At 41.1% G+C, this 16,949-nt stretch overlaps 1 protein-coding gene across 5 annotated transcripts in view; it reads right to left on the reverse strand.

Annotated features, from left to right (window-relative positions):
• Positions 1 to 16,425, reverse strand: part of DPY19L3 (dpy-19 like C-mannosyltransferase 3) — a 78,677-nt gene extending 62,252 nt beyond the window's left edge. Inside the window, exons 1-5 of one of the 5 annotated variants that reach the window (XM_087421859.1) lie at positions 16,244 to 16,423; positions 14,781 to 14,921; positions 14,450 to 14,591; positions 13,962 to 14,021; positions 11,827 to 11,960 (exon numbers count right to left, since the gene is read on the reverse strand). In XM_087421859.1, the coding sequence (XP_087277985.1) occupies positions 11,827 to 11,960; positions 13,962 to 14,021; positions 14,450 to 14,552 (297 nt within the window). In that variant the 5' untranslated portion in view covers positions 14,553 to 14,591; positions 14,781 to 14,921; positions 16,244 to 16,423. Of the gene's footprint in view, positions 1 to 11,826; positions 11,961 to 13,961; positions 14,022 to 14,449; positions 14,592 to 14,780; positions 15,864 to 16,243 lie in introns of those variants that run through there. The other 4 variants (XM_087421862.1, XM_087421863.1, XM_087421861.1 and 1 more) reach the window with 4 other exon arrangements.
• Between the last annotated feature and the right edge of the window lie 524 nt (positions 16,426 to 16,949).

Genomic DNA, 16,949 nt, shown 5'->3' on the forward strand with positions numbered 1-16,949 from the left:
TAATTTCATTTTTGGTTTGCTCATTGCTGCTGTATAAAAATACAATTAGTTCTTGTATTCTGATCTTGTATCCTGCAACCTTGATAAACTCATTTATTAGTTCTAAATGATTTTTTTAGTGGATTCTATGTAAAAGATCATGTTATCTAAAAATACAGTTTGACCTCTTCCTTTTCAATTTTGATGCCTTTCATTTCATTTTCTTGCCTAATTTCCCTGACTAGAACCTCCAGTACAATGTCAAATACAAGTGGCTAGAGCCAACATCCTTGTCTTGTTCCTGATTTTAGGGGGAGGGCTTTCAGTCTTTTACCATTAAGTATGATGTTAGCTGTGGGTTTTTGGCAGATGCCCTTTATGAGGTTAAAGTTCTCTTCTATTCCTAGTTTGTTCAGTGTTTTTACCACGGATGGTAGCTGAATTCTGTCATATGCTTTTTCTGTGTCTTTTGAGATAATCATGTAAACCACGTGATTGTCTTTTATTCTATTGATGTGGTAGGCTCATCTGGTCTATTCTTGAGTAAGGAAATGATGTTGAGTTTTTTCACATGCCTTTTTTACATCTTTTGAAGTACTAACACAGCAAATGAGTATATTAATAGATTTCCCAACAATTTCTTTTGCATTCCTGACATAAAATTGACTCTTTCATGCTGTGTCATGCTTTTAATGTGCTTCTGGATTCTCTTTACTACTATTTATTAGGATTTTTGGTTCAATATAAATAAGTGGGACTAGTCTCTGAGTTTTGTTTTCTTATATTATTTAGTATATACAGTCAATTCTCATTATTCATGGATTTATTTACAAATTTGCTTACTAAGCTAAAATTTACAGGTAACAACAATATCAACAAAATCAATACTTGCTGGACATTTGCAGTCATGTGCAGAGCAGTAAAAAATTCGAGTCACCTAATGTGCATCATTCCAGTTGTGGTCTTGTTCATCCCAGCGCTCACAGAGAGATGATCAGAGGATGAAGACAGTAAGGCATACTGCGGCACAGTGAAAGAAGCCCAGCCTGGGGGCCAGGTGGACGGGGTTTGAATCCCAATTCTGGCACCTGTTAGTGGGGTGGCCTCAGGCAAGTTACCTTACACTTTTGAACCTCATTTTCTCTGGTAAAATAAAGAAAATAGAATCCACCAGGAGGAGTTTTTAGGATTTAAGATTATAACCGATGTGTGATATGTATGTGTGTATACATGAGCACACAGGAGCAATGGTTCAGTATTCTCTACTTCAGCGTTCTTAGTGACTTTATAGAACATAACCGATAGGAACAAAGAAAACTGAGTCGAGTTATATTCTGACTCTTGGTTTTGGTGTGTTATGCCTGATTTATAAAAATAATTTGGAAGTTTTCTTCCTCTTTGGTGTTCTAGAATGGCTCAAATAGTATTGGAATATTTTGATTCTTTAAGCATTTGGTAAAGTTCCTCCATAAAATCAATGGGGTCTGGTATTTTTGGGGGTGTGGGATGGGTAGCTCTTTATCAAGTTTTCTCTATCACATCCCCAGAAATAACTGTGTTTTCTGGGGCCAGTTTTGGTTAATTTATATTCTTCTCGAAAATCATCCATCTCACCCAAGTTTTGGTAATTTATATTCTTCTAAAATATCACCAATTCATCCATTCATCTAATTTGCATAGAATCAAACAAAATAGTCTTGTGTGGCTCTTTTCTATTTCATGGTCTCTATAGTTGTTTCTCTGTTACCATATTTCATGATGTCTGTAATTATTTCTTACTTCGGATATTTGTACTTCCTACCCCATCTTGATCTTCCTTTGTTGCACCCCCAAATAACCATTCATTTATGAATTGTTTTCCACTTTCTAGTTGATCACTTTCTTTTACCTTTATCCCTCCTTCTGTTGCTAGATTTTTGTTTACTTTCTGACTTCATAAGTGGAATAATTAATTCATTTATGTTTATTCATTATTTCATAATATAGTATTTATAACTAAAAATTTTCTTCCGAGTACTGCTTTAGCTGTATTCCATAATCCTGATATGTGGTTTTCATCATTTCTAGACTTTATTTATACTTCTATAAATTCAGTTTTAATTTCCTCTGTGATCCAAAAGTTATCTAAGAAATATTTTTAAATTTCCAGGGAGTGATTTCTTTTTTATTTTAATTAGTTATCTCCAATTTTTATTTAAATTATTTAATAAATTAAACAAAGAGGATACTGTGAGTCTATGACCATTATCCCCAAAGTCAGGAACAAGCCAAGACAACACGCTATCACATTGTGATTAGAGAATATCATCCGTATAATTTCTGTATTTTTGGATCTGAGATTTTCTTTATGGCTTAACATATCAATGTTTTAGTGAATATTCTGCAGATATTTGAGAAGAAGAACATATATTCTGTCTTTAGATAGTTACAGATTAGATCTATCATATTCATTATTTCCCCCAGGTCTTCTATATTCTCACTTATTTTTGTCCACTTGCTTTTTTATGAACTCAGAAGGAAGTAAAACTCAATACTAATGTGTTCCTGTATTTCTTCTTGTATTTCCTGTGGTTTTTGCTTTATGAATATTATGCTAAGTTACCTGATGCATGGATGGTCATATCTGTGGTCTGCATCTTTATCACTGAAAACTTGCCCTTTGCCTCATTTAACATTTTCTGTCTGAGACTTTCTTTTCCCTTTCTGCTTTTATTTAGTAAAGCCTTATCCACACTTTTGGTCTAATCCTTCTAAGGAACTTTGTTCTGGGAGGACATTATGCATATGGCATGTGATCTGGATTTTGCTTTGTGATCCAGAATTTTTATTAGGTGAGTAAAGCCCATTTATATTTATTTATACAAAAACATTTGGACATATTTGTGTTAATACATTTTATGCCATGCTTTTTATTGCTCTTTAGAACAAATCTTTTAGTATATCATCTGTCTCTGCTTGTTTCTGTACGTGTATGTGTGTCTTTTAATTTGGGAGGTTTATGTTTTTGTTCTAGGGGTTACCTTGATAGCTATAACTTCAAAGGATAACTTCTTATTTCTTTGGATAGTATCTACTGACTTCCTGTAACGAGTAATGACAATCTTATGAAATTTTTATTTTTCTCCTGCCCAATTTTACTTGGTATTATTTTTCTTGGAATTTTCTTTTATATATACTATATGCCCGTTTCTTGATGTATCATTTTTAAATGATACATCAAAAGTCAAATGATTTTTGACTTTTAGCTGTAAAAGATAAAAAAACAGGAGACCTCTACCATGTTTTACCTTCTCTTTCTCTTCCTCTTCTAACTTGCATTATTATATTACTATTACATTGTTGTTACTATTACATAATAATTATAACAATTACGTTATTACATTGTTTATACCATAATATATATTTTTTTCTCTATTTGGTCTTAGTCCTACAGTTCAATAAATTTGAACCTCACTGACAGTCTTTCTGTCATTGTTTTGCCTTTTATCTCTTGGCTGGATAAATTTTTTCCTCCACCAATTTCTTCAGGTATTCTTAAAAATATCTATTTCTCAGAATCCAAAAAATTTGTATGGTGCTTTAGATATGATAGAATGACTGTGTTAAAATATACATACATTCTTGTATGTGAGTCCTTTGTAGACCTCATTCAAGGTCTTTGAGCATTAAATGTTACTATGGAGAAGCTGGAAGCCAGACTGACCTCTGTCTCCCCTCATAAGTACCTTGATCTTTCTGTCTGGATGTCCAAAGGTTTCCTACTATTTAAGTCCAGCAATTTCCTAGAACTATATTCTGTTAATGATTTTTCTAGGCCAAATTTTCTGGGACCCATTGCGCCCTCTCAATTTGTAGACTCAAGTCTTATTTTTGGAAAGTTTTCTTGAATTCTATCTTTAAACAGGTTTTTTCCCTGTTTCATCGTTTTGGTTCTCTTCTTTTGGGAAACAAATTATGCATGTTTGCTATTCTCTTCCTCAGCTGTCACTTTCTAATATTTTACTAATTTCATTTCGTTTACTTTCATCAACCCTGTCCAACATTCTTCTTTCTGTGTTTTCTGCAGATTCTGGTCTCCTGTGTGTTGCTTCCAAGGTGGCTGTGATTTCTGTTATGGTTATATTTTTTAATTCTATTTCTTACCTAAGTTCTGCCAGCTTATGTTTCATTTCCTTTTGTTATCTTGCTATATCTCCTTGAAGACAGCATATACCTTATTACATACCTGTGTTGAATTCTTCTTCCACAGTGGCAAATGCTTTATTATGTTTGTTTGCTTTTCAATGTGACATGTTTGGTCACAATCTTCACGTCTCTGCTGTAAAATTTTTCTGGTGACTGTTCTTCATCTATCATCCATTCTTGTTTTTCTCTTCCCTTTTTTCTTGCAGTATCATTGCACAGACCTAGTGCTAGTTCCTTTCTTTTTTTTTTTTTTTAAAGATTTTATTATTTATTTAGTTTTCCCCCAACGCCCCAGTAGATAGTTGTCTGTCACAGCTGCACATCCTTCCAGCTGCTGTACGTGGGACGCGGCCTCAGCATGGCCGGAGAAGCGGTGCGTCGGCGCGATCCCGGGATCCGAACCCGGGCCGCCAGCAGCGGAGCGCACGCACCCAACCACCAAGCCACGGGGCCGGCCCTGTTCCTTTCTGATTATTAGTCATTTCTGAATGTGGCAAGTTGTTACCAAACTGGCTCCTTACAGGAAGTTCACTTGTGGGAGAGGCCAGGGCCATAACTCAGGCCAGCAAGAATCTTCCTTGTGATAGGGGATGGTTTACAACAGCGAGCTCTTGAGTCGTTTCCTCACTTTAGTCAACAGAGATTGGGAGTTCAAATGCAAGTTTTCTTTATCTTGGTCTTCTTAAATTCCACTTTTTACAAAAATGGCTTGTCTCTGTGATTACCCCTTTCAGCCTGCCTAGTTTGCTTCTCTTTCATACCAAAGTGTCTCCAGGAAAGTGGCTGTCATTACTCCTCACATCAAGTCCCATGGTCCCATACAGGGGACTGTGGGTTTTACCCCCCAGGGCGTGCCTGTGACTTTGGAGAACTAAGCTTTGGCAGCTTCATCTGAAATCTGCAGCTGTGCAAGTCCTCTCTCAGCATCTTTCCACATGCCTTTGAGTTTCCCTGGATTTGGCAGCCCTTTCTCGTATACTGTGGTTCCAGATTACAGACTTTTCAGTTTCATCCAGGGTGACATTTGACTATCTGTTTTTCATTTTCCTTAATTGCTCTGATGTAATTCTAAAAAAAGAAGGAACTGACATCTTTACACTGCCACTTTAAAACAAGATGTTAAGTAAGCAATTTTAGGGGTCTAACCACACAATTAGAAACAAACTACTCAAAATTGGCAAGTATGGAAATAGTGAAATAACCTGAGTATAAACATTTTAAAAATATTAAATTATATAACCATAATTATTTACAAAATAATTGTGCAAGTCTGTTAAAATATATAACTATATATGAAAAAAGCATATGATGTAACATTGGATATAGCGATCTGATTATAAAAAAAATTGGGAGTCATAAGTACAATATTATACACATAGAGGATGAAGAACGGAAGGGAAAAATGAAAACTTTTTTGTTAGGGGTCATGAATACTGAGTAACGGTTTTCATTTAAAAATTTTTGTTGCTGTCACAGTATAGTTTGTACAACAAAAAACACAATATGTGTTCAAAAAATAAAAAGAATGACGATCATATAGGTTTTTACCTTCCATCTACTAAGCACAAACTAAGCCGACTGGCTCCCCACTTACCTGTGCTAACTGTACCCATCCCTGAGCGCCAGCTCCCAAAGCCGCACCTTCCGCTCCAGTTCCAGCCCAGATTTTCTACAGCAGCCAGCCGTCTCCTGCCTCCCCAGCCTACACCCCTTCCCTCTTCCCTGGAGGTTACTTCTAGTCCAAAAAGATCCTTATGTACTCAGCGCTGCTTAGGTGCCAGGTGCCATAAGGGTGGCACAGCAAGTGAGAGCATGGGCTTTGAACCCTTTTAGTTTGTTTTGTTTATAATAAAGGGCAGCAAAAAAGCAGGCTGCATTTCAAGGACAATTTAGAGTTAAAATGTTTGGGCTTTGGAGACAGCCAGAATAAATAAAATATGTGTAAAAAGCATCTAAAACAGTGCCAACCACACAGCAGACATTCAAGAAAAGATATTAAAAAAACCTCTCACACTTCCAATTTCCCAGCAAGGGAAATATAACACAATGGTTAAGACAGTAAGAGAAGAGCTTTATAATTTAAAAAATCAAGAAAGGATACTACATACACATTTTCTATGACCATTTAAAACCAACATCTTCTCCAACTTTCAAGTTGCTCTGTTCCAGGGTTCCCACGTTTCAAATACTAACACTGCTATGAACATTTAAATAAATCATTTTGAATGCATAAACTCAATGTATCATTTGTCTATTTTATAAGAAACATTTTTACTCTCTGAATGATTACAACTAATTCACAGTATTCAAAAGATCAAAGTATTTTCATCAAAAATTAGCCTAGAAATTTTAAGTTATAACCCACAAATACAAAAGGAAAACAGATTTACACTTCTCAAATACTCCCATATCCCCCAACATGAAAATAGTGTAAATTACAGGAGTAAATTTATGAAGGCATATAAACTCTGAAAGTGAGCTTTCCCTTTGGCTAATTAACGTCTTTGATCAGTAATGGCTGTAATTTTCATTGGTTTATTCGCAGAAAATATATATACATTTTTAAATTAAATAAAATTTAAAATTTACTTCCTTAGTTGCACTGCCACTTTTCAAGTGTGCACTAGCTACACCTGGCTGGTGGTTACTGTATTGGACAGTGCAGATATTAGCATTTCGTTGAGTGCAGAGAGTTCTACTGGAAAGCACTGGGTCTACATAACCTAAGATGAAAAATAAACCCAATGCCTATGTAGAGGTATCACCAGGTTTGAGAAATAGTTACAACATCTGAGGATTCCTCTTGTGATACAGAAAAAAAAAAAACAAAAAAGTCTGTGCTATAAGCGAGGGCGTGAGAAAAATTGCCATAAGACTGAGCTCAATTGTAAGTTTCAGGGGATGGGGGCGGTGATGGGAGAAACCTGTTCCAGGATACGCCTGTTTTATAGCTTTTCCCAGATGGCACCCGAGGCAAAGACAGAAAGTAGCCAGCCCAAGGTCTCTTTCTCACTCTACACATGCCTCAAACAATCTTGCCCACACATCTACAAGCTGGTAATATGAAAATGTCCATTTCCAACACATGGAACTCCTGCCTTCAGATCCATAAATCCAGCTTCCTTTACTTCATCTCTCTACTTAGACTGTTTTGAAAGTGACTCACAATGTATCCAAACCTGAAAGTATCATTTCCTGCCTTGCTGCCTCCTGCATAATCAAGAACTTGGCTGGCCTCTGACCCCAGCTCTTGGGAGGTAGCTAATAAATCCTCGAATTTCCCAAGTGTTATTCATGGTGGGTTCCTCAGGATCACATCTGATAGTCTGCGCTAAGGAGAAGACTCAGGATGGGGGCTGGCCAAGCCAGAAAGCCCAACGTGTGAGTAGAGGGTTGGGGCTCTGAGCCCGCTGACATCAGCTCAACCTCTGGGGAGCAGAGGGGGGCTGGAGATTGAGTTCAATCTTGTGGCCAATGATTCAATCAATCATGCCTACATAACGAAACCCCAGGAAAAACTCTGGATACCAGAGCTCAGGTGAGCTTCCCTGGTTGGCAATACTCTACAGATTGTAGCACATCGATATGCCAGGAGGATAAGGCGTCCTGACTCCACAGGGAAACGACAACGGAAACTTCGAATTTGGGACCGCCCAGACTTTCCCGCTGCATTTCTGCCTTTGGCTGGTTCTTTTGCTATTAATATAACCGTAATCCTAAGTATAATGCTTTCCTGAGTTCTATGAGTCTTTCTAGTGAATTACTGAACCTGAGCAGGTAGTGGGTATCCCAAAATTTGCAGCCAGTTGGCCAGAAGTGAGGGTAGCCTGGGGACCCCCGAACTTGCAACTGGTGTCTGAAGTGAGAGCAGTTTTGTGGAGGACTGTGCCCTTAACCTGTGAAGTTTGGCTTAACTCTGGGTAGTTGGTGTAAGAAATCATTGTACCCTCCAGAAATGCTCCCACAGGGTTCATTATCACAGTGAATGGCATATCTAACCATCTATTTATCTGCTAACAGGAGCAGCAGGTCATCACTGATCGTTGTTCTCTCTGAATTGCCCTCCACACAAATGATGAATCAATATATCCTTCCAAGTCTACCTCCTAAAAAGCTGACTCTGTCCACTTCTCTCCAACTCCTGTCCAGCTTACAAAACCCTACATGATCTGGCTTTTTCCTTTCTTGTACTATTCTCCTTGTTGCTCATAAAATTCTGGCCACATGTGCTTTGTTTTTGATCCTTGACTTGACAAGCTTATTCCTACCTAGGAGACTTTTCACTTGTTCATTCTGCTTAGGATGTTCTCACAGACCTTAGCTTGGCTGGTCCCTTCTTATCATTTAAGTCTTGTCCTCAAAATGGTCTGCTTTACCTTCCAATTTCAAGTAGCTTCCCAATAACTAACTCATCACCTTGTTTGATTTTCACTATAATACTTATTTCTTGTTAGTTTATGGTTTTTTCCTCCTCATCAGAATTAGGTTCCATATAATTTTCTTTTTAGTAGGATGGTGGGTTTTTTTGAATTACTTTTTTAAAAAAATTTTATTTATTTATTTTTTCCCCCAAAGCCCCAGTAGATAGTTGTATGTCATAGCTCCACATCCTTCTAGTTGCTGTATGTGGCACACGGTCTCAGCGTGGCCGGAGAAGCAGTGCGTCGGTGTGCGCCTGGGATCCGAACCAGGGCCGCCAGCAGCAGAGTGCGTGCACCTGACTGCTAAGCCACGGGGCTGGCCCAATCCATATAATTTTCAAATGTTGTCTTCTCAGGGCCTAGATCAGTGTCTGGCACACCAAAGATATTCATTTACTGATTGCCTTAATTGGATATTCAGATACTACTGAACCCACTGAATTGGATGATCTCAGTGGTTTCCTCTCACTTTAGTTTTGCCCTCCTCAAATTCTCCATGCTGTAGCCTGAGCCATCTTTCTAAACTACCAGTATGATGACACCACTGCCTCATCAAATATAGGGCTCACTACTACGTTCAGAGAAAGCTCTATCTGTGAGACACAGAGGACAGGTCCCTGCATGATCTGGCCTCTGTTCACCATTCTAGTACATCCCCTTTCCCCCTCTATTCCCCAGCCAGGCTAAATGACTGCCAATACCCTGAACATTCTAGACTCTCTTACCTCTCGAATTTCCTGTACATGGCCGTTCCCTCTGACACTCACCTTTCCTCCCCAATTTGCCAGGTTAACCTTTCTCATTCTTCAGGTCTACTTAACCATCACTTCCTCTAGAAAACCTTCTCTGAGCTTCCAAAATTGGGTTAGGCTAGCCCTCCTATGTGCTCCCACAATACTCTCTCTCTCTTAATCAAAGTGCTGATTTTGCACCTGCTGTAGTTGTCGGCCTGCCTGCATCCTCCGCAAGAGTGGAAGCTCTTTGAACACAGGGGCCTCGTCTTATTTGGTGGTATTGCACAGTGCCTGCTGGCATACTGTAGACGCATATTATACATTTACTGCATTAATTTATTGTTGGCAAATTCAGAAGTCTTTGTTATTCCTTACATGTTCCCCATAGTGCTTAAATCCTTACACGTTCCCCACAGCGTTTAAATCAATGTTACTCACAGAACAGGTGCTCAATAAATACTAGGTCAAAGTATAACAACTCACTTAACCTAGTGAGAGGAGAGAGAGAAAAACTCAAGGATGCTCAGGTTTCTTGATGATGAGGTGTATTTAAGGATACCAGCAAGGCCACTTGTAAGCTTGAAATTAAACAACTAAACTTATAGTTTAAAATTAAGTTATGTGATCTCTTTCAGCATGTCTCCTTACTATACAGTTACTAGCATTTAATTTCAGCTATATGCCCACATAGGACTGTCTCAGCCTTTATTCAAAATACTTGTGTTAGGGGCCGGCCCCATGGCGTAGTGGTTAAATGTGTGCGTTTCGCTGCTGGCGGCCTGGGGTTTGGATCCCAGGCGCACACTGAGGCACCGCTTGTCAAGCCATGCTGTGGCAGCGTCCCATATAAAGTGGAGGATGATTGGCACGGATGTTAACCCAGGGCCAGTCTTCCTCAGCAAAAAAGAGGAGGATTGGCATGGATGTTAGCTCAGGGCTGATCTTCCTCTCACACACACACACACACAAACAAAATACTTATGTTATTAAATAAGGATTAGATTGCTTAATTCTAGAGAATCTGTTTATAAGCACTCCATTTGAAAGAGATATAGGTGAGTAAAATTTTTCTTGACAAGAAAAACTACCAATTGTCATTGAAGGATAAGAATTATTATTTGGTACCATGATAATTTGTATAAGAGATATACATAGATACATGCTGTACCTATAAAGTAATGACAGGTTTTTTAAATAAACATACTAGAATTTATTCATACAAATTAATTTTGTCATTCAAAGTAGTTTCCTTTAGAGACTCATTCCAATAATGGAACCAAAGCTCAAATATTTTGGGAAACTCGCTTTTGATTCTGCATTGATTCTTTTGAATATTCTCATAGATGATAAATCTTTGATCTTTGAAGGTGAATTTTACATTTATAAGTAACTAGTCATTAGAAGCCACAGTAGTAAATAAGGTCAAAGATCACGATAATTTGGACCCAAACCAAAGTATTTTTTTTTTTTTTTTGAGGAAGATTATCCCTGAGCTAATATCTGTTGCCAATTCTCCTCTTTTTTGCTGAGGAAGACTGGCCCTGGGCTAACATCTGTGCGCATCTTCCTCTACTTTATATGGGACACCGCCACAGCATGGCTTGATAAACGGTACATAGGTCCGCACCCGGGATCTGAACCTGCAAACCCTGGGCTGCCAAAGCAGAGTGCATGAACTTAACCACTACACTACGAGGCCAGCCCCAAACCAAAGTATTTCTGGATGGAAAACACTGGCAGTGTGCAGTGTTTTGGATGAAAAACACTGGCAATGTGTAAGTTTCCTTGTGTAAGTGATATACTTGATCTGAAAACAATGCCAAATTAAAAGACAACAAGAAATGTTTAAAAAGAGAGAGACAAAAAAGAGGCAGACAGAAAAAAGACAACAAAGACACTGGAGTTTAAAGTCAGAGACCCGCCTGAGAACGTGATAAAAATCCTGGCTCCCCCCAGCCATTTGCATATACTGTTAGAAAGGTACGAACAAACTGAGGTCATCTAGGGAGCCAGATTAAGACTCCATGATTTAGAGCAGTGGCTATTTTCTTTCTTTCTTTTTTTTCAACTGTACCCAAGAGAAAAAGAAGTTTTATATTGTGACTCAATTTGAATATACATACATACAATTAAAGTTCCACAAATAATTCTCAACCCTAGTATACGGGATAGTATTCTCTTGTATTTGACTTTTTATAAAAGAAAAATGTTACTCATGACCTACTGTACAAACTTCACAATCCACAGTTTGAAAAATAATGGTTTACAGCAACTGCTGCATAATTGAAATTAATGAAAATGAGGAAACTCACTTGATTATAAAAATTCTGATGTTACCTTAAACTAACAAAGTCCCTTTACTCTACAGCCATATCTTTTAAGAGATTGGATTCTTTACGGCAAAACTGCATTGTCTTGGTCATTGCATTGTCTTGGTCATTCCTCTATATGGCTAACTACTAGAGACATGATGAGCGAATCACACAATGGTCACAGAAACCCCATACCTTAATATTAGAAAACCATAAATCATTTTCATGTAAAGTGGCCAGGTAGACAGATGTAAGAAGTCCAATGCAAAGGGCAACTGTTCCTCCAACCGTAAATGACAGAATCTTCCATAATCTTCTATTGGTACAACCTTTAGAAAAACAAAACAGACAAATAAGGCCATAAAGAATTTAGAATTTAACAGTTCTACTTCAGACTACGACGCATGCTAAGTTCCAGCTGCTTGTCACTGGTGAAGCTTTCTCTGTCCCAGCAGACCATGAGGGGCTCCTATCTGTGATTCCACAGACCTGTTTTCATACTTTTATTACAGTTTTCACCCCACTGTATCTAATTTTTCACTTGTCCATTTTGCCAAGTAGAATGTGAGCTTCTTGAGGACAAGTACGTTGTCTTATTCATCTTTGTATCTAGGGCTGTGTTTGGCACAGTTTAATAACTATAGTTTAACTATGAGGTTTGTTAAATGGAGGAATAAATGGGTTACATGTCTAGAATATAAACAGCCTTTTAGATTATCTAGTTATAATTTGTGGTTTATTCATTAAAAGCTACTAAAACACTTGATTACTTAATATTTCAAAACCCATAGGAAAAAAAAATCCATCATAACTCAAGTTAAAGGACATATAAATTAGGAAAAAAATATATATCACATATAAGAAAGCTTAAATATCCTTAATATAGGATAAATACTTTCAAGATAATAAAAAACAATGAATATTCCAGTAGGAAATGGATTAAAGACATGAACAGGCAATACACAGAAGAAAAAATGGTCAATAAACTTAGGAAAAAATGTCCAAATTCATTAGTATTAAAGAAATGCAAATCAAAACAATGAGCTGTAACTTTTAAAATGCTGGCCAATTTGACAGCTTAAAAACGGTAACACTCTGTTTTGATAAGGGTACAAAAAATAGTCACTTTCCAAACACTGCTGGTAGAAGAATAAATGGGTACCTTTCTGGAATCCAACATGGCAATAGGAAGTAAAAGACATCAAAATGAGCACACCATCTGACCAGTAATTCTAAATCTAGGCATATACCCCAAAGAAATAATTCAAGTTTGAAATAAACATTTGGCCACAAGGATATTTATCACAGTTCTGTATGTATAGGTAAAAGGTTAAAAACCATCTAAATATTCAATAAGGAATTAAATAAATTATGCTATAGCCACACAATGACTATACATTGACAATATTTTTAAAATATATTGACTGACTTTTGATATGTTCATAACAAAATAAGAGAAATATGGCAAGTTACAAAAGAGCATATAGGATACCAATTTTGTAAAACCACATATGAATGCTTGTAGGTAATCACGTGCAGAGAACAACATTTAGACAGCAAGATAAAGAGTCATGGGTGGCAGTCTCAGGATGGGTGGGTTTGCGGGAGTATCTTTTCCTTCTTTTTTGCTTTTCTTTAGTTTTCAGGTTTTTTCCTTACACGAATAAATACTGCTTTGGCAAAATGAACAATCCTCAAAGTTATGTCTTAATTCAGGCCGGCCCAGTGGCGTAGTGGTTAAGTTCGTGTGCTCCACTTCAGTGGCCTGGGGTTCACAGGTTCGGATCCCGGGTGTGGATCTACAAACTGCTTATCAGGCCATGCTGTGGCAGGCATCCCACACATATAATAGAGGAAGATAGGCACTAATGTTAGCCCAAGGCCAATTTTCCTCAGCAAAAAGAGGACTGGTAACAGATGTTAGCTCAGGGCTAATCTTCCCCCACCCCCCAAAAAAGTTATGTCTTAATTGAACAAAGCAAACTTGAATTTGCACTGTATAAGGTCTTCAGAAAGTACTGTCTTGTCTAAAATTGCTAATACGTAGTTGTGCTGGATGGCATAACTTCTCAACCCAGATCACTTTTATCTTATAAAACTGTTCCCCCAAATTCTTTTACTAGCTCTGGGTGGTAAGAATTAACATGGCTGCAACTAATGTAAATTGTGTCAGATATCCCAAATGGCTGCTGAACACGGACTTTTTCATGCTTACTTTTAGAAATCTTGATGCAGCTTAGTTAAGAGCACTCTGAAGGCAAGAAGTTGGTAATTAATTCCCTTTGTTGGACGGCTTAGCAACAGCCTTCAGCATTATATAAACAACTTACCAAATGTGATAATTTTTCCCACGCACAAAAAAAACCAAGGAGAAAATTTCAGGAATTTGACTGAAAATAAAGAATAAGAAAAATGTTTGATTCATCTTTCACTACTTTAATGAAATGAAAAACTCATCCAAGGTAAGGCTATCTAGTGTGAACAGCATACAGAAACCAGAAAAATTAGAAACAGACTAAAATCTGAATGGTGGGGGAAAGCATTACTCTAGAAAGTCAAAGGACCAGATTGGCATAACCATAACCTACTGTACAGACAGCTGAGAAACAAGGGCTTCTGATCAGAGCTCTTTCACCTCATATCTAATCATAGCTGTTAAACCAGTATCAAACTGCAATCAAATCATGTGTAAAACTAAATATCAGGGTATTAGAACAAGTTTCCTCAACTGCTAGATCTCACAGAATTTTTACCCCATTGGAGAATGATACATTAATATAAAGCAATCCAAAACGCAGCTTTAATTTAAAGCACCTACCAGATGGCAATTTATTTTCCAACTTCACATTTTCTTCTTGTGCTGCAAAATCCTCAGAAACTTCTGTGGTTTTTACTCCTTTTCTTTGCCTGATGGATATCATGGTGTCAAAGACTTACATGCATTGTTCTTCCAACCACTCCTACAAACAACACAGAAGTAAGGCCCCCATCCCTATGTCAGTACCCTCTCTCCCCAATACACCCTGTGCTCATCTGAGCTTAGGTGAGCTGAGCTGACTTCCCTTGCTTAGCATGCCCTCCCATTTTCCCACCAAATCTTAACCAGCCTTCAAAGCTACTCTCAAGACACAATGCAAGTATTTACTTACAATTATATTTACGAAGTGCCTGTTCTATCGCCAACTACCAAGAGTCAGGAATACAGGTGAGCTTCCCAGACAAGCCCCTGCTGCCCTTCTTCCAGAAAGCACTTTCTTTCACGCACCAGCTCCTGCTGATCTTTTCCGTTCCTGAGCCATAGCAATTACAATGCAATCTGTCACATTCACATAGTTTTACATTATTTTCTCTAGTTCCACGCCACGTGACAGGTATTCAGCAGTAATTCTGTTGACGGCCTGATGCTGAAGACCTGAAATACTGTTTAGTCTCAGGGATCTGAATTTTAATACCTGTGCTCTTGAAAACAACTCACACGGGCAGCTTCAGGCCTCTGCCTCCGCGGGGACGGTGGCAGCGGGGGCGTGCCCACCCGGGCGGCTGCGATCCCCGGGAGGGGCGGCAGTGGGAGGAGCGGGGGAGCAGGAGCCTGGTTTGGAAGCAGCCCGTGGGAGGCGGGGGAGCGGCGGCAGTGAGTAAGCCGGCCCAGTCCCCCGGAACAGCTTGGTTCGCTCCTCTGAATAACGAACAGCGTTTTACTAATTCTTTATTAAATACGATCAGTTGCCGGAGACGACTGTTCGAGCAGCTTATTAATTCCTAAAAGTAAACACCTTGCTCTATAGAAAACCAACCAACCAACATTATACAATTTACTTATTCATTCATTCAAACAGACGTGAAAAGCGAAACAGACAAGTACCAGCACCGAAATGGAGACTCGGGAGCAGCGCGACAGCAAAGCAGTGTCGCCAACTCGTACCGCCAGAGATGCTTTATCCCCAAATCACCTCATCCTAGAATCATGCTCTTTCTAAGGGCTCGGAGTTGTAAAAACCCCACAAGGGATACACTCTAACACGTTAAGACGCAAGAGCAACAAATATTTACGTGCCAACTACGTGTCAGGCACCGCGATCCTCGCACGAACTACGAAACAAAAGTTTCCCCGTCAAGTTAGAAGGAATGCCGTCTAAACGTTTGTAAAGGACAATGACTGCGACGCTTTCTTCCGTCACTAGAGAGACTGGGCGCGTCCCTCAGCCTGCCTCCGCGCCCAGCCCCGCCGCGCCGGGTCCCCACAGACGCCCAGGGCCGGCGGCCGGGGAACTTCGGCACTTGTCCAGCGCCCCAGCAAGCCGCGCGGCCGCGGAGGCCGGAGAGCGGCCAGGCCCTGCCTCCCGAGCCCGCGGCCCCGCCCTCGGCAAACTTCCCGGCCGCCGCATCTCGGGCGGACGAGCGTGCGCCCCGACCCACCCGGGCACCCGAGACGCCGCAGGGGCCGGGCCGGCGCCCCGCCCGCGGGCCTTCGGTGGTCGCGGCGGATCCCGCGGCACGCGCCAGGCAGGGCGCAGCGCCGCCCGCCCGCGGCCACCCGGAGACCCGCCGCCGAAGCTCGGCGCACGCGCGTGCCCTCGCGCCGCCCGCCCGGGGCCGACGCGCAGCCACAGACCTGCGGCCTCAGCCGTCCTCGAGCGCGGCTCCGGGCGGGGCAGGAGGCCGGCCGCGCGGGGGCGCCGGGGACCGCACACCCGCCCGCAACCAGCCGCGGGAGAGGGACACCCGACAGCCGCGGCGCTTCGTGCGACACCCTGGAAATGGGGGCTGGGGGCGTCAGCGGCCCCCAGGAAGGGGCGCGCCGCGGCGGCCGCGCCCATAGGTCCCGGGAGCCGTCCGTCAGCGCGAGCCCCCGCCCCGTCTCGTGCGGCGCCGGCCGGAAGGAAGCGGCGCACTTCCGCTCGCGGGCCGGCCCCGCCCCCCGCGTCCGGCCGCTCTGTGGCCGGGACCAGAGCCGTGGGTTGCGCCCGCGGTCCGCGAGCCCCCGAGGCCGGCCTGGCCTACGCTGACGCCCGCCACCCGCTGGCCAGAGCGAGAGGTGCGGCTCCGGGGAGGAGGGCCCGGCTCCGAGCAAGGGTGCCGGGAGCGGCGGCCCCGCAGCGGCCCCTGTGCTGGTGGATGTGGAGGGCCGGTAAGGGCAAGATGGACGGAAGCGGTCCGGCCACTCGGACATCTCCCAGCTTCCCGCGTTGCCAGGCCTGGCGCGCCCCCTGCCCGGTCTGGGCAGACCCCGAGCTCCAGTTCCGCTCATCTGCGCTTGGAGTCTTCCTGATGCCACGAGAGTACCCGAGAGGTACTTTCGCATCTCCAGACTCCCCTCT

This window comes from Ceratotherium simum, chromosome 33 (assembly GCF_057802395.1).
Source record: "Ceratotherium simum simum isolate JZ-2026a chromosome 33, ASM5780239v1, whole genome shotgun sequence".
Taxonomy (NCBI): Eukaryota; Metazoa; Chordata; class Mammalia; order Perissodactyla; family Rhinocerotidae; genus Ceratotherium; species Ceratotherium simum.